This window comes from Vidua chalybeata, chromosome 15, assembly GCF_026979565.1.
Source record: "Vidua chalybeata isolate OUT-0048 chromosome 15, bVidCha1 merged haplotype, whole genome shotgun sequence".
NCBI classification, from domain to species: Eukaryota; Metazoa; Chordata; class Aves; order Passeriformes; family Viduidae; genus Vidua; species Vidua chalybeata.
In genome coordinates, this window is record NC_071544.1 from 18,425,197 (window position 1) to 18,442,631 (window position 17,435).

General features: G+C 48.2%; 1 protein-coding gene across 2 annotated transcripts in view; it reads right to left on the reverse strand.

The window, feature by feature from the left end:
* Nucleotides 1-15,489, reverse strand: part of PPP2R2B (protein phosphatase 2 regulatory subunit Bbeta) — a 63,469-nt gene extending 47,980 nt beyond the window's left edge. Inside the window, exons 1-2 of one of the 2 annotated variants that reach the window (XM_053956759.1) lie at nt 15,377-15,489; nt 15,176-15,253 (exon numbers count right to left, since the gene is read on the reverse strand). In XM_053956759.1, coding sequence (XP_053812734.1) covers nt 15,176-15,253; nt 15,377-15,386 — 88 coding nt within the window. In that variant the 5' untranslated portion in view covers nt 15,387-15,489. Of the gene's footprint in view, nt 1-12,688; nt 12,818-15,175; nt 15,254-15,376 lie in introns of those variants that run through there. The other variant, XM_053956760.1, reaches the window with a different exon arrangement.
* Nucleotides 15,490-17,435: the final 1,946 nt, after the last annotated feature.

Genomic DNA, 17,435 nt, shown 5'->3' on the forward strand with positions numbered 1-17,435 from the left:
ACAGCAACATAAACATGGTGCTTCCAGGAAAAACTTGCTATGAATTATTTCTTATTCTATTCTACAGATGATCCAGCCATAACATACTTATTACCTCTATATTATTACTAAGTTATATTATTGCTAAAAACACAGTAGAACACAAACAATATGCCAAGAATGGAATGAGACACAGAATATTTCATGAGGGTCTGAGACATGAATGTCTTTTAAAGGATACAGTGTGAACAGTTTGTCACATGTTCCTCATATCAGCGATATAATTAGCTTAAATACTTACACAGTAAATAGGATTTGCCACTTCTGAAGATTAAGGCCACATGCTTCAGCACTGGAGCATCTGAGCCAGCGTAGCACAGTCTAAGGAAGAAGTTTTTTCTTGAAAACAGCTACTCTGAGCCATGATGCAGTCAGGCTTGTCCATGTCAGTGTTTTGTCTGCTCCTCTGGGTTTGGGTTTTACCTGGAGTAAGAAACTCCTCCACAGGTGACAGTGGAAGGCCAAAGCTGGCAGGCATTGGCCGGGTACCTGGAGTGAAGCACACTGCGGGCACGAGTGTGGGTCTCCTGGGAGCCCTGGGCACAGAGCACGGCCAGGTCCAGGCACCACGTCACACACACAGCCCTCACTGCCCTCGGGGGCTCGCTGCCGCTGCAGCAAAATGTGATACGGGGTTAAAGAGGACACAAGAGGACACTGGAACACTGCTCATGAGAGAACCATGAGAGGAAGTCTCAGGCTGAATTACTAAATCGAGTAAGCACAGAATGCAGAAATAAAGGCAGTATTTTGCTTCTTGGATTTTCCTGTTGATTTATTTTCAGTTGGAGAAGAAAATCACTGTGTTAATTTGACGATTTCATATGGAAATACAGCTCTCAAAATGTTTTTATTAGGTTAGGTCACCCTATGGGAGGGAATATGTGAACTCACAGGTACACTTGAGTGGAGCAGCTACAAGTGCTTGTGGTCACCTGGCCGCACACCCAGCCCCTCCAGCACAGCCTGGCCAGACCCTCCCCACGGGCATGGGCAGGGCAGTGGCACCTGCCTTCCCCATGCTGCTGTGCCTCCAAACACGTCAGTCACCAGGACAAAGGCAAAAACCAGTTCCACAGAGCAAAGATGGCAATCATACACCACAGTAATAAAACAATCAAACAAAAAACCCTGTAACCTTTAAAACTATTAAACAAACAACAATTTGCAAACTTTGTTAATCCATCAGCTGATGATCAGAAGAACCAACAAAAGAGAAACAGGGATCAGTTTGAGTACTGAAAAAGCAAACTTTGTCCTGTAATGTATTTACATTGAACACTCAGATGCTTCCCCACATATCCTGGGGTATTATTTGCAAGAATGACTATTTAGCATTTGTTCTGTTAAATTAGCAATTAATATGCAAAATTTCATATGGCCTCAGAGGTGGATTTTATTTGAAAGAATGTTCAGCAATGAAACACCAACACATCCAGGTCACTGTGAATTGTATTTCCTAAACTGCAATTACTTTACAGCCTTCAGTTAATTGAATATGTCCCACATCAAAAAGTAATGAAATCATGCTATAAATTAAAATAGGGCTGCCCATGTCTTGCAACACAAACACAGTAAGTTTCAGAGCACTGGGAACCTGAGGCTGGGATTACTGTCTTATAAAAATCATTCTGCCTGTCCTCAGATGTCACCCAGCAGCAGAGTGAAGCCCACACAGACATAGCCTGGCCAGCCTTACAAAATGGAAAGCAAAAAGGCCAATCAGTCAGAGTTAACTCCCCAAAGGAAAGGAAACTGTGTGTCTGGCAGACCAGCATTCCTGACCTGCACAGGGATTAGCTGAAGCTCCACAACTGTCAGAAGGATGGATGGTGACCCAAAATCAGCCTGGTGGAAAGTGCAAAATGGGATACAGCAAAATGCGGCTGCTGCTGCAATGCTGAGAGCTGGGGAACCAAGAGAGCCTGTCGGGAGTGATAGACTCACCTACTGTTTCCACATTAACAGGAATTTGTCAATTTTTAGTGGTGCTTCACAAAGCAACAGCCAACATGAGCGAAGGGCCTGCCCCAATAAGCGTGCCCCCCCATGGTGCCCTGGCAGAGGGTCCCCATCTGTGGGCAATGCCCCATGACAAACCAGTCTGGAGCCCAGAAAAGCACTGGAGAGTCAGCCAGGCTCATGCATGCTCTGGTTAACCCAGAACATATTCTAAGCATGAAACTATCCTGCTATTTTCTGGGGGAAATAACAAGGAGTCATCACAACATGCTGTGATTCCCTGTGGTCTCTGTGGCCACAGGCCCCACGGGCACAGCAGTCCTGCCACGAGTGACAGCAGCCACGGCACCGAGGGTGCCCTGAGCCTGCAGGACCCAGGCAAGCCTGGGGAGCACGGGCTGGCTGCAGCCCGGGCTGGAGGCTGCCGGGGAGGCTGCCCTGCTCTCCCCTCACCTGCCATTATGGCGTGATACAACACATTATAGCAGATTATCCTGCAAAACACAGAGCCCAAGAAGGGAATGTTTCAGCTTAAATTGAGTTTGTGTTCGAAGCTCATGCATTGACAGAAGGTCAGGGAGTGTTACACTGATCCCGTTCAACATTTCTTATATGCACATAGTCCTAAATCCAGTCATTTGCACTACTCCTCCATGACTCAGAGCCACAAACAGGGAGAGGCCAACGACAGCAACAGAAGCAGCTCCAGCCTTTTGGCTCCAGCTCTGCCCTGCCCAGCCCTGCCCTCCACCTCACCCCAGGTCAGACATTCATTCTCTGGGATCATCTGAAATTCAGCATTCCAGTGTGACCCATCATTCCTGGGGTCCTCCTGGTGTCTCCAGCAAAAAACAGCAGCTTGGGAAAGGTGGCACTGGGGCTGGCCAGGGTCCCCATCCCTGGAAGGGCCCTGGGACCTGCTGGTCCCCTCCGAGGTAGCAGAAGGGGCTGCTTCATCACAAAACAAAAATACACCTCCTTTTTGAAGTCCCAGTGCGAGGGCCGGGTGCGGCTTTGAGGAGCCGTGCCTGGCACTGCCAGCCTCCCACCGCTTCCAGGAAAACTGACCTCCTTTCTCCAGGCTCCTCTTCAGGCACGGAGCAGGGAGAGCTCCCAGGAACAGCCGTGGCTGCAGTGAGAGAAACTTTCTCTTCTGTATGGTGTTCAGCCTTCCTACTCGTTTACACTGATTCCCACTTGGGAGATCTCCAGCAGGAAAGACGGGATCATAGTATCACACGAGGACAGAAATGGGCTGGAAGAACGCTGCACTGGCAGCAGAAATATAGAGGATGGCCTAGGACATTGGCCAGGTCTAGGCTTTCCTTATACCAAGGAAAACATAACAAAACATAAACCCGATTATGCTACCTAAGAATCTTCATGAAGTACAGCTTAGGGGAGGGGAAAAAGAAAAACAAGAGACACCCTGTGGAGCCCTAAAAGTTTGCCTGACTTCTCAGAATGCCAATGCTGTAAAACTAATATTTGTATGTCACTAATATTTACATATAATCTACCTCATGTCATTTGGAAAAATAAACCTGGAAAACTGTTACTTAATAAAAGATATCACGTCTTATTAATGTTCATATAGTAATTACGAAAATCACATATCCATCTGTTACACAGTCAGCAAACAAGACAAACGACTGTGTTATGTTAAACAGATTATAAAATGCCTGGGGGAAGGAGATCTAATAGCCCCAGCCCAGCTATGAATCAAGCAGCAGCACATGGGCTCCAGCACACTGGAACACACACACGTGCCTTTCCCAAGGCATTTTCCTGAATTACATATGACAACAACATCAGCAATGAGGTCAGTATGACACTAGGCATAGAAGTCTACACTGAAATGTGATGATGTGATCATTAAGATTTTATTCTCCTTTAAAAAAAAATTACTTCCTTAAACAGACAACTACTCCCCCAAAGATGTGAGTGGAACAATATGCAAAGTAACATTAAATCCAATTGCCCTCGTAAACATGGGAATACAGCTACTTTAATCCAATTGAATAAACAAAAGTGATTCAATTCCTGTTACGTTTGCGAGTTATTTCTGAACATTTAAAGGGAGAAACATCCGTGCATGAAGAGTAATTGAATCGTTAGCATGAAGGCTGTCAATCCATCCGTGTGCTCTTCTGTGGACACCCAGCAGTCCATGGAATGCTGCACACCCACCCTTCACACTGTCTGCATGCACCTACTGCTGCCAGCTTGCAGCAGCCTCACCTTGACTGCTGACTTAGAACAAGTACTTGTGCTCATTACAAAGAGGCAGCTGAACAGTGTGTTTCACATGAGGTCACACATGTTAGCAACTCCCTCCAGCAGCACACAGAGCACAGCCACAGTGGGATGTCCTGGACAGAGGTCAGAGTACCCCACTCCCCCACACGAACCACAGGCATTCCCCTGACAACTCGTGGTTCCCCAGCTCGACCCCAGCACTTCCCACACTTAGCTCGCTCAGCCCTTCCACTCCAACCTGCCTTAACTTACAAGGAAGAGTCACCTTTCATCCTGCTGACTGCAGAGTCTATTTTAGACCTATCCACCACCATCATACGCATCTTTTGCCAACGGGCTTTGATAAAGATGCTCTGGTGCTTCATATCCTGAGACCCAAATTATGGGAACAGAATGTCAAAGATGTAACAGTAAGGTTCCCCTCATTCCTGCCCTCCAAAAATGGGTGTCAGAAAAATATGGGCATGACAGTCTATCAAAAACGTTCTCCGTGGCCTTTGCAGACTCACATGTGAAAATTCATCAGTGTGAATTTTATGGCTTTTAAGTTTCAACAACATGGGGATTGAGGTCAAGCACAGCAAACCTGAAATATCTTTCCTCTCAAGGACAACTACCCTTGAGAAATTACAAAGCCAGCCCAAAAAGGAGAAGAAGATTTCAGGGCAGCCCAAGCAGCAGGGGACTGTAATTCTGCAGGCAATGCCTTTGCTGTGCAGCTGTGCATGTGCACACAGTCAGGACACAGAACCCTCAGAAAAACATGGAGAACTGTTTGCCTTCCGGGAAGGCACAGGACATCCCTGGTGGCACACAGCAGCCCTGGGCAGACCCCACTCACCCCACATGGGGCCAAGCCCTGCTTCTTACTCTGCACCAGGTGTCCTAGGGCCTGGACCCGCTCGTGCACCAGGAATTGTCACTGCCATCCTTCATCTTGTGACAATGAGCACCTCTCAGCAACTCTTGACTTTCTCCACCCACGAACTGCAGAGCTCCAGATCTTCAGGCTGGTAACTCTCCTGAAGTCCCCCCAGGGCCCCATCCTGGAGACACAGGCTGCCCCACTGTGGGGAGCAGCAATGCACCCACTGCTCTCAGCCACACCAGCTCTCACGCTCTCCACTAAAGCCCCGCAGCCACGATGGGGACGGGCTGTGCCCTGGCCAGGTGCTGAGCACACCTGCCTGCCTGCTGAGCCTGCTAGGCAGCACCAGGAACCCGGTGCCCAGCATCTCTGGCACTGGCTCTGGACACAGAGCCCCCTCCCTCGGGATGCGACCGCCCCCCACCCCACAGAGCACAAGGAGGATGTCCCCCTGCCCACGTTCCCACAGAGCTGGTGCCTCTGAGATCCCCAAGGCCAGAGCTGGACTGGCCAGGCAAGTGCCTGAAGCAGTGGAGGAGAGTGGCTCTGATGGCCACCCAGACACACTTTCCATGCAGGGTCTCACAGCCCTGTTTCGAGGAAACCAAGCCAAAAGTTGCACTGCTGTGCAACACTGCACATAAAGCAAAAGAGCAGCCAGCAGCACTGGAAACGGGCAGGGACAAAAACTGCTGATGAAGTCCACAGGAGCTGGTAAGGACTCACTAATGTAAGTGCTTAATTATACTGCTGAATGTGCATTGCCCAGACAGGAGGTGGCCCATGGCCACAGCCAGCTGACCGCTCCCAGATCACACGCTGGAAGAGGAAACAGAGAAAACAGAGTGCTGAGCTGTATACTGGAAAATGTATTACTAAATGACATGAACTTGCATTTGAAAGGAACTGCTGATTGTGAATAAATCTGCCATATGGCTTTACAAAGCTGAGTATTTATTTCCCAAATATAGCCAAATCAGCCCCTAACAGCCTGGTTTTCTTTTATAATCCATGGCAGAACATTATTTAGAGTGTAGTATCAAACATGGTTTGTGGGGTGACTGGTGTAACACAAGGAGTTCACAGTAAGAGCAGCATCTCAGTACAGCAAGGACACCTGCACAGCTCAACCACAATGACATATTTAAGGAATTTCAGAGACCTTTTTGGTAACCTTGTTTTGCAAAGCTGCCTGCAGAGGAAAAAAAGGTTAAATCTCAAACAGAGACAATTTCCCTGTTTCTTCCTATTGGTAGGTCATCCTGACCACACCACACTCACCATCCTGCCTTCCCCACAAGTGCTTAAAATAACTCCATTTAAAGGCAGCCGCAGCCCGAGATCTGCTCTGAAGCTCAGCCCCCGCCAGCTGCTCTTCCCTCTCACTCTGAAGCATTTCCCTGCAACCTCCATCAGGTCCCTTCCGAGTGGGAGGGATGACAGAAGGCACCTTTGTGCTGATTTAAGCACTAACTAAATATAGACAACAGGGGAACGCTGGGAAGCTACAGCTGAACCCATCTGTAGTGAGGAAAATACAGTCACAGAATGGAAATATCTCCAGAGATATCTTGGAAATGTGCTTATAATTCAGCTTATGCTTTTGTTGGAGCTGTTCGGTGGAAATGGAAAATTGCGGGAAGTCTGAGCTCCAGGAGAGGCCTGTAGAGGCCGACGGTCACACAGGAATTGGATCAGAGGGAGAAGTCTGGGGAGCAGCATCCCGACACAAACTGGGGGAGAAGAAAAATAATTTTCAAAATCCTCCAACGCCAAGATGGAGCATTCACAACTAAAAGTATTTTTGAGAAAAAAATCCCTCAGCGACATTTCGTGTCATTAAAGACGAGTGTTCGTCTCGCAGGGCAGCGCCGGTCGGGGCGAGCCGCGGCGGGGCCACTCCGAGCATCCCCCGCAGCGATGTCACATCCGGAGGGCTCAGACCCCGCGAAAGGACGGGGCCGGTGCTCCCAGCAGCCGGCGTGCACCGGGACGCGCCGCTGCCGCCTCCGGCCGTGGGGTGACCCTGCCCATAGGACCCCGCCCGCCGAGGCTGTCGGCGCTCCCGGGGGCGGCGGGACCCCGCGGGCGGCGGGACCCCGGGGGCGGCGGGACCGCCCCCGCCCGGCAGCCGGCGGCAGCGCAGGCGGCGGGGCGGGGCGGGGCGGGGCGGGGCCGGGCGGGGCGGGGCGGGCGGGGCGGGGCGGGGCCGGGCGGGGCCGGGCGGGGCCGGGCCGGGCGGGGCCGGGCGGGGCCGGGCGGGGCGGGGCCGGCAGCGGCTGTTCCAGGTGTGTCTTTAAGCAGAGCTTCGAGTCCCTGCCCTGTCCAGCAGACAACTCCCTGTTACTTTTGTGCCAAGAATGACACAAGAATAGACGAGGGCGCAGCGTAAAAAGGAAGAAAAGAAGGCTTTTATGGAAAGGAAACTTTGGTTTAAATAGACTGATACGATACATTGTTTGATTGGTTAATTAATAAAAACATCTTTCTCACACACTGTCCTGGAGAGGAACAGAAAAGCAAGGTGGAAAAACAACACCTGCAGATTGTTTAGACTAACGAGTTATCACATTCCTACAACTCCCTAACAATTCTCACAAGCCACTGTGAGAAACGATTGCCATTTCTCTCTCCCTGACCAGGCTGGTATTCACATCTCCCTACAGGTGGGGTTTGTCTCCTGCAAACAAGTAATGTCTCATTTGTTTTTTTAAGATAAAATCTATAGCTTTGAGGCCTGCAGACAAAGCTTCAGCACAGATCACACACAACGCCCCCAAGGAGTTATTTAAGCAAACCACAAGCATCTCTCATGACCCCCTCCTGGCAGAGCTAATCAAGAGCCACCATTTCAAGCGCATTTAACCAAAACTTTCAAGACTCCAACCTCAGCAGAATCATCTCCTGCTCTATATTCAGTTCTACTTTCTATAATGAACTCCATGGTCAGGAATTTTCCCTTTCTTGGCCAACCGGAATAAAGAGTATTGCTCAAGAGCAAAACCTGAAAGGATAGACTCATCCCAGTTTACTCCATCCATGATGTATGGTCCCTTTAGCCAGCCCACAGAGCACTCAATTCCAGTTATCACCCTCAAAGTCTGACCAAAGACAATCCCATGTTCTCCACACAAGTCCTGTGGCCTTAGCCACTGCCCACCCCAAGAGAACCTCCCAACAATGCCCTCAGCAATCCTTCCTCTCTCACTCAGAAGGGTCACAGGGGAACATGAACATTAATTTGTTTAAAACAGCAGCTCAGTGTCACACCCATGATTCAAACCAAATTCAACCCCATTCTCTACCCAATAGCTTTGATAGAACAAACACAAATGAGGTCATGAGCCTGGGAAATAGGTGAAAAAAGCACATACTCTTTAAATAATTAAACTTGATCTCCACATCAGGCCATGTCTGAGCTTAGGAGCTACCAGGATTTTTCTTTTTCTTTCTTTAAAAAACACCTATTTAAGCAGAGTTTTGTCACTTTTGGCTGTAAGCTTACAGCAGTGTAAGATCATGTGAGGGATCATGGCCTCAATATAAAAATGTTTATACTATCAGAGCTCACTTAGAGACACAAAGCAGTTTTATGTGGCACTGAAAGGTTTTGAAATGCCACTCATAAGAATTAAAATATTCCATCCTGAACTGATGAGAGCACAGAGGGATCAGAGACCTCTGTTCCTGTTTATCTGGCTTTCACATGAGCTCCCAACTCATAGCCCAGTGTTCACATGGGGATGGAACCTGCTCGTACAAGGAGCAGCAACAGACACAAAAATGTTATTTTTTGTAAAAAGCCTTGATATGGGCAGAATAAGGAGAAGTGCAAGGGAAATGCAACCATTGCAGCCAAGGAGAGGTAATTCCAGCTCCTGAGTCACAACAACAAAAGTACAGGTGCACTGATCATCCCCAACGGAGAAAACCGACCCACCTGCACCAGTGCTGAGCCTGAACAGCAGTGCCTGAGCCTGAGGCTGTGGGTTGGGCATCCCATCACATTCTGAGCAGCATCTCTGGCATGGGAGCTCCCCACCACGTCCTGTCAGGACACAGTTCATCATGTCTCAAATTAAAGCAGCCCAGCGATGCACCTGCATCTCTCCTGCCAGCTGCTGTGGCACATCACCTGTCTCACTCCAGGCCCTGCTACAGCAACGGGGCCATGCTCTGGGGTTCCCTCCCTCAGGCAAGCAGACATAAAAGAGAAGAAATGGGTACACAGAAACAAGGCCTTAAGCTCACTGGGAGAAGAAATAATTTCCACACTGCTTCAGTTTGACACTATGCCTTGTATTTGGGATAGGGAATTAGCCATTTTCCCCCTAGCCAAAATCCAGTTCTTTGTGGCCACACAGAATTAACCTCATTTGTTATTAGGGAATAAACTGACCAGGCAGTTGGACTATTGCATGTGGTGCATGTCCTGATAAATGTAAGACCTGAAATTAGAGCCAGTCTGATGTTCACTCAAAAGCAAGGGTTGATGTGGCATTCAGAATGAGAAACTGCAAAATAGCTAAATCAGGATATGTAATTATTGTAGAAAGCTCAATCTTAACTCAGTGTTCTCCTCCATCAGCCTTACACTAATGGCCTCTCTTCATGTAATTATAGACTATTAATTACACCAAACCATATTTGCATGCTTTTGCAATCGCACCATTCCTCTAATTTGCACGCTATCCTGTAGAATTAGGACTGCTGTAAATTTAATTTCTGTGGTTTTCCCTCCAGAGTCATAAGGACTTCCATGAAGCTCACAGCTGCTGGTGCCTGATTAACTCAGGTTGGAACCATTGGAATGACTTACCAGGAAAATAAACCCACTTGTGGTCAACACAGCAAGAACAAAACTGACAATCTGGTGGTAAGTGTAATAGTCATCATAAAAACAAAGGCAAAGTCTCCAAACCAGAAAATTTACTATTTTAGGTTCACTCCAGGCAAATGATTTTGTGTGAGGGCTCTCCTGCATGTGGACAGAGGTTTGCTCTGTGCCAGGACTGAGGGCAGCAGAGGAGCCTGTCGGCCCCCAGCCAGCTGGTCCCTTCACCACTCCATCCCACTTCCAAGCTGGCACCAGCGACCAGCAGCTTTGAGGCACATTTGAAACAGTTCCCAAGCAGAACCTTCCTTCGTGTTGTTAACTGGCCTGTCCTACTGATCCCACTGAAACCTGACCACACTTTCTGTGGTTACCCATGGAGGAATCTGCTGTCTGGAGCACCTGAGGAAATAATTATTACTTTTTACATGCATCACTCAAAAATATTTAAAAGGCCAAAAGCCTAGCCTAGAGGTGCCCCTAAGGTAAAGAGCTTAGTTTTAAGGTGCCTCTGGGTGAGCTTTAGTCTTAAAGACCCCTACAAAGCTAACAGTCTAGCTTAAGGGCACCTTTGAGCTAAGCTTTTGTATCAGCTCTAACATAAGCGACTCAACATTCCAGCTTTCATGTCACCTCCACTGGAACCTCCTAAAATGCTGGTTCAGAGCCTGGACACAAATTGAGAGATGTGAAAAACCAGAAAATTGTAAAAGGTTTCAGAGAAAACAAACAGAGAGTTACCTCCGGGCTACTGAAACACAGGCATCGCTCCACTCTTTGGAGCATTTGTGAGCCAGGGTACTATTATACAAATATTCTGGAAAGTATCATAACACTTCCAAACAGGAAAAGACACAGGAGCTACTCAAAAGATATCGGAGGAGTTGCTGTGACTTATCAAGCAGCAGGGATCAGAATTCACCTGTCTTGCTCTCTTGACATTCAGTGTGTAATTTGGAAGTTCATGTAATTTCTGAAGATCCAGTGTAAATTCTGTTTCAGCTGCTGCAGGGCAGACCTGGACTGCTGGCAAGAGGAGAGCTCCCCACGGCCAGCCGGGCTCCCTCTGCCAGCCGAGCTCCAGTCGAGCTCGCCACGGGCCGGGCGGTGGCAGTGGGCACAAGGCCGGCACCGAGCCAACAGGCACCACTCGTCCTGTGCCCTCGGGACAGCTCCGGAGGCTGTGCCCTCTCTCGGGGGTGCTGGAGCTCGAGGACAAGGACTCTGTGTCCCAGCGGCAGGCGGAGCGAGGCTGCCCCGCGGGCCAGTGCTCGCCCTCGCTGCGCACAGTCCCTGCCCTGTCTCGGCAGCTGCAGCCCAGGCAGAGCCCCGGCACGGTGCCAGCCGTTCTTCGGGGGCCTTGAAAGAAACATTCATTGCCAAATACATAATATGTACCCCACTGCGTTTCTTAAAGCTATTTATTAAACTGCCTTTTCAGGCAGGAGGCAGCTCTCTTTTTGGTTTTGCTGATAAGTTAGGGTAGAACAGGGTCCTTTAAACTCTCCAGACCTCAGTTTTACCCCAAGTTTATCATATGCATCTAATCATGGCCTAAGAAAGAGTGCTGTTCAAGTTTCATTCTTTCTGTATTGTTTGCTATGGAGAAGAATGAGTAGCACACCAGTGTGACATTTTTCTTTAACTCTTTTCTTTTTTCCTCAGTCCTGTCATATGACCTCCCTTAAACAGCACACAGGTGTGCATCTCCACTGAGTTACTTGTTCCCATACAATAATCGAGAATTGACATGCTCAGGATATCTTAAGGAACTGTACTTTTGGACAAAGTCAACGTGAAAACAAAAGAAATCCTAGGACAATTCTCAAAGAAAGAAGTTCAGAGTCAGATATCTATTTGGATAATCTGATCTGCTTAGAACTTCAGAGAAACTTTAAAACAAAAAAGTTTATACTGTCTGCTTGGATTGAACTACAGCAACCTGAGTAGCTGTAATAACTTAGCCTGGAGTGTCACTGTCTGCTGCCAAGTGCTCCTTGCTTACCCCTTCCATTCCACACCCTCAGCAACCAAACATCCCTCCAGCGTTTGCCTGGATTTTCCTCTTGGGTCAGGTTGGCAATTCAGTCGTGTTCACAGACTGATGGGTCTGCAGAAAAACTAGATGACAGGGTGATGGTTTTCATCATTAACTGATTTTGTTTAGGGCAAATGAGGAAAACCGCTGTGGTTCCCCACGGGGAGAAGCAGTGCCGAGAACGTGAATCCCACGGGGCTGTTTGGTGCCTGCGGATGATCCGTAAACCCGTCCGACAGCTCGCACACTGCGTCACACGGGGATGAATCCGCAAGAATGGGCTCTCCACTGCGAGAGTCCCACGGAAGTCTCGGCAAACACAGTCCCGCTACTTTGCATTCCTACGATGGAAATGCAAAGTTGAAACACTGCTGAGAACATTTCCTTTTTCCCAAATTGCTGCAGAGCTGTTTCGCCAAGACCTGGAAACACGCTCTGCTGACGGCGGGAGAGGGGTCGGGCGATCGGAGGCGGGCAGAGCATGGCAGGATTGTTCCACTTCCTCGGGAATATCCGGATGCATTTAAGGCCACATCTACAAACTACACGCACTGGAGCCGTGCAGCACCATCACCGCAGCTGCCGCGCCGGTCCCGCGGCTCGGCGTTTACCGGCGGCCCCGCCGGTGCGAGGGAGGCACCGGCCGCGTCCGCCGCTCCCCGCCCGCGGCCCCCCGCGCCCCGCGTACCTTCCGCGTGGCAGCTGGCGGAGCGGAGCGCGCCGTGCGGCCGGAAGAGGTACGGGAGGTACCGCGAGAAGCATTTCATCTTCCGCGCCGGACCGAGCTAAGACACCGACCGATAGCAGCGGGGAGAGCGGCACCCCCGGCCCGCGCGGGGCGGCGGGGCTGGCCGGCGGGGAGGGCCGGTCCCGCGCTGCCGGCGGAGCGGAGCGGAGCGCCCCGGCTCGCCCGGCCCGGCCCCGCCGCCGCATCGGGTGCGGCACGGCCGGGAGCGCTGACTAAGCCCGTCCCGCCCGCGAACACACCCCCGGCGCCCCGCTCCCGGCCCCGCAGGGAGCCGCAGAGCCCCGGGCCCGGGCCGCCCCAGCCCGCCCCGCTCCGCCCCAGTCTCCCGCGGCCGCCGGGAGCCGCCGTCGGGGCCGCGCAGGGCGCATGGCACCGGGACCGCATCCCGGGAGCAGCGGGGCCGGAGGGACGGACGCGTGTCCTGACACTGCCGCACGCCCGGAGCCGAGCGAGCCACCCCCGCACCGCACCAGCCTCCGGGAAGTTTCACCTCTGAAGTTCGCGCTAATCCGTTTTCTACAATAGACTCCTAATAGTCAATATATCAGAAAAAGGCAAGGTCTCTAAAACCTGGTTGCTTTTGGCAGTACTGAAATGTAATTTAAAGCACGGTGATATGACAATGGCAGTCAGTAACGTCATGTACTTAACATTTAACACTGAAATTAGTGTTTGAGCAGCTGAAAGATGTCTCAGGCCTCCCATCTATGCACAAGGGAGCTCATTCATTCCCACAGTTGCTTTAGTTAAAGGATCCATTACACCCCTGGTTTTATCGGGACAAGTACCACGGACTGTGACACCATTCTCCAAGTTAAAGCAAGGAACAAGGAAAGAACAAAATGAGGTGGTTTGTGTAGATCTGTTTGTGCAGCTTCTGTGTGGATAAGAGCACACAATTACCACAAAATGAATGCAGAATTATTGTTGGCAACATTCAAAGTATCATTTGAAAGCCAGAATGACAGTCCATCCTGCTGAAGGAGGTAGGCTCTACTACATTCAAAGATACAGAGCATTATAGTAAAAGTAACATCTCTTCTCACCTGACCATACACAACGGTGTGCTTCCTAGTCACTAAAGAAATCACATTGTGCAAGTTCAGGATGCTTGGATATTAGCAAGAGTTCTGAAGGTAAAAATTGTGTTGCAAAGACTAGAATAATAGTAACAAGTTATGGATAGGCTTCTGATGAAGGTGAGGCATCTGTAATACCACATTTATGACTTAATTCATCTACACACATTAGTACCTATGCACATGTACCTTCACATACCAACACAAACCAGCACAAGAACCAAAGCCCATCCCACATGTAACACTTGTGTGAGCTTCCTCCTCAGTCATGGTCATGCTCTTTGTGCCTGTTCAGATTGAATGCACCAATGGTATCACCTTTTAATTACTAGTTCTACTGAATGCAGCTTCTAAGTATTATTCATCAGCCTTTACTGTTCTGTGAGCCCAGATTACCCCAAGAAAAAAAACGCAGGAGTCCTTTCCTGCCATCATGCCTCTGGGCTCATCCACTAAGTCTCCAGTAGTAAAAAAATAAAGCTTATAGCTATCAGCTGATAAGTGGTTACATTAAGAAAAGAATAGAGAGCAAGAGAGGCAACCTAACATTTCATTAATCCTAAAGTAGCAAACAAGTACTCCTGACCAGTTACAATGATCTGCAGATTCTACAGTAAAAGCTCAAAACACTTGTAAATAATTTTTAAAAACCCAAAACAACAAAATGAAACATCAGTAAAAAAATATTTTGGCTTTAATCACTATGGTGGTGTTTTTCTCTAGAGATTTAATAAATTGATCGATATTCTTCAGAGTGTAGTGCCCCACTGTAGTCTCTAGAGATTACAGACTGAAACTCTCTTCTGCAAAAGCAGCGTAACAGAACTGCCACTGAAGCAGGACAGGTGACAGTGCTCCAGGCAGAGCTGCATTTCCACCACGAGAAGTCAGAGCTTTGCTCTCAGAGGCCTGGCTGACTCAGTCCTCTTAGTCTCACAAGACTGTGCTTTTTAAAAAGTCATCACATTTCATGGACCGCAACAAAATATAAGGAGAGTGTCTAATAGTCCATCTCAGTTCCAGAATTGATTCTGGTAAAGGTTATAGTGGGAGAAGCTGTCTCATAATTCCCTGAAAAACTCTAAGTAACAGCTGAAAACCAAAAGAAAATTTATTTCAGAGGCTATTGATATGATTAAGCTATAATGCCTTAAAATGAATTCTTGGATCAATAGCTAATTTAAGAGGCCCATCTCTTTCAGATGCACAAGTACATAACGAGGGCATGGCTTAGCTCTGTCCCTGCAGCTCCCAACAGCACACAAATGACCTCCCTGCACACCAGCTAGGCAAGATGTATGTGACAAGCTATTTTTGGTCACAGCAACAAAAGGAAAAATAGACTTACATTCTGTCACCCCAGCATCTATAGTTCCTTTTACTTGACTGAAGCACCACAGCACATCCTGCATGAGGCTTCCAAATCCTGTGAGGAAAACACATTCAGAAAGAAGATACAATCACATTGGCACATAGCTTGTCCTTTTTTAAATGAATGTATGTGCACACACAAGGTGCAATCTCTGCATGAAGATAAATATCTGCTCACCTGGTGTCATAGTTCCATGCAAAACGCAGAGCTAGCACTGCAGAGCCAAGAGCATCGTGCCTGCCTTATGAATCACCCTCTGTTCTCTCCGTGCTGTGGCAGGGCTGTTGGGAAGTGGAGCCATCAGAGTCAGTCCCCTCCACATCACTGGCAGCAGCACAGAAGTCAGGAGGCCCTGAAGTCATGGTCTTTGTCACAGCCTCCCTCCACCAGAATACTAATGCTCCCAGTCATTCCCAGCACAGTTAAAGAAGGAGCGAAACAGGAAAAAATAACTGTTCCTACTACCACAAAAATTTTATTTCACATTTGTGGTCAGTGTAACTCTGAACTGCTTGGCAATGAACCCAAGCAGCACGGAGCTGCTTTACAATACATTATAACACTTTCCTCAAAATCTGCCTGCAATCACAAGTGCCTTATAGCTGCTTTAAAAGATTACTACAGATTGAAAGGCATATTATTAAGCTTAGTGCTTTCAACTGTGTTTGCTGCTGCAGCAATACTCTGTGTTAAGACTCTCTGAGAGAAATTAGGATTTCATCTACCAATGCTCCTTGTTTTCTTGACAGCTCAGCAGAATTTCCCTTTCTGTAACACAATTTTCACTGTTCCACAAAAAATCCACTGCCTCAAAGGACAACTTGTTTCCTTTCATCTTAGCACACATTTTATCTCAAAGAATTTCCAGGCATGAAGAAAGCAGGACAATGAAGCCACAAAGAACAGTAAATTTCATCTCAGCTGTTTTAAACACAGGTGAAATGTGTAGCAGAAAATGTAGTTATTTCACAGTTGGCAGGTGTGATGCTGGGCTCAGTCTGGGGTCATGCTGTGGAGACACAGACTTGTTACTTCTCTACAAAAGAAAAGGAAAACATGGGGTTGGGAGACAATGTCCAGTAGGAGATATGACCAAGCAATATGGAATATGCTGTAGCCTAACTGGATGTCTTTGTGAGATCTCTGTCTTATTTTACTTAGGTTTTTGTGTATTAATACAGGTATGTATCAAAAATAATGTATTCATCTGGAATACATAATAGTTACAAAGTCAAGAGTGAGCTTTATTGGATTATTCAAGCCAAATACAAGGAAAAGATGGAGCTTTAAGGGTATGAAAGGGGGAGGGTGAGGATTAAATGCTGCATCTAGGCAATGAGGAGATGGCCATTTTCCAGAGGCTCTGTGGTGCTTCCTGCAGCTTGGGCAGAAGCTTTGATAAGAGTGACAGTGAGTCTAACATCTGGGCAGTTTGCAGGGCTCTGTCTCACATCTGCACTCTCATAAACATTGCTGATCAATATATTTTCTGCCCAACAGTCTCTGATGGGATTTGTTCCTGTCCTCGCCACTGTGGTTCTCACACTGACGCCAGGAATGGTTTATTCCTGCTTTGCACTGGAAGTGCTGGCAGTAGCAGACAGGGCTTCTTAGCCCTTGGTACCCCTAGACTTACAGAGCACAAACACTGCACTGTTGCAGACACCAGGCTGGGAAAAGCCTGTAGTAACTGAGCTCTCTTTTCATATGATGGAGATGGAGATTTAAAGAAAGTTGTGGCTTTTAAGGTTTATTGCTAACTTAATTAGTGAAATTTCTCTCTGGACCATGCAGACCTCCCCTGTAATTTTTGGAGTTTTTATCTTGGCACACCAGCTCTTGCTTTAAGGATGGAAGCTCACTAATGAAGTACATGTCTATGATACTGATGTATAGGAAAATCTTGCCTGCAAGCTTGGTCTCTCTCTTGCCAGTATGCAAACTAAAAGCCTTTCATTCTAAGAATTTGAAGAAATCTTTTAAAAATCAGATATGCCTGGGGAAAGGCTGCACGTGGATATTGATTAGCTTTATCTGTACTGCATCCAGCCCTGGGACTGAACAAGTCCAAATGCTGGGGTAGAGCATCTGTTTGAGGTGCACACGACAAGCCTGGAATGCTGATGGGAGTGGATGATGGACACAGGGATCCTGTCCCAGTGGGAGAGATTATGATATATACTAGTGAAAAGGAGCAGGAGGAACGCTTTTACATCCCAGCCACCTATTGACAATG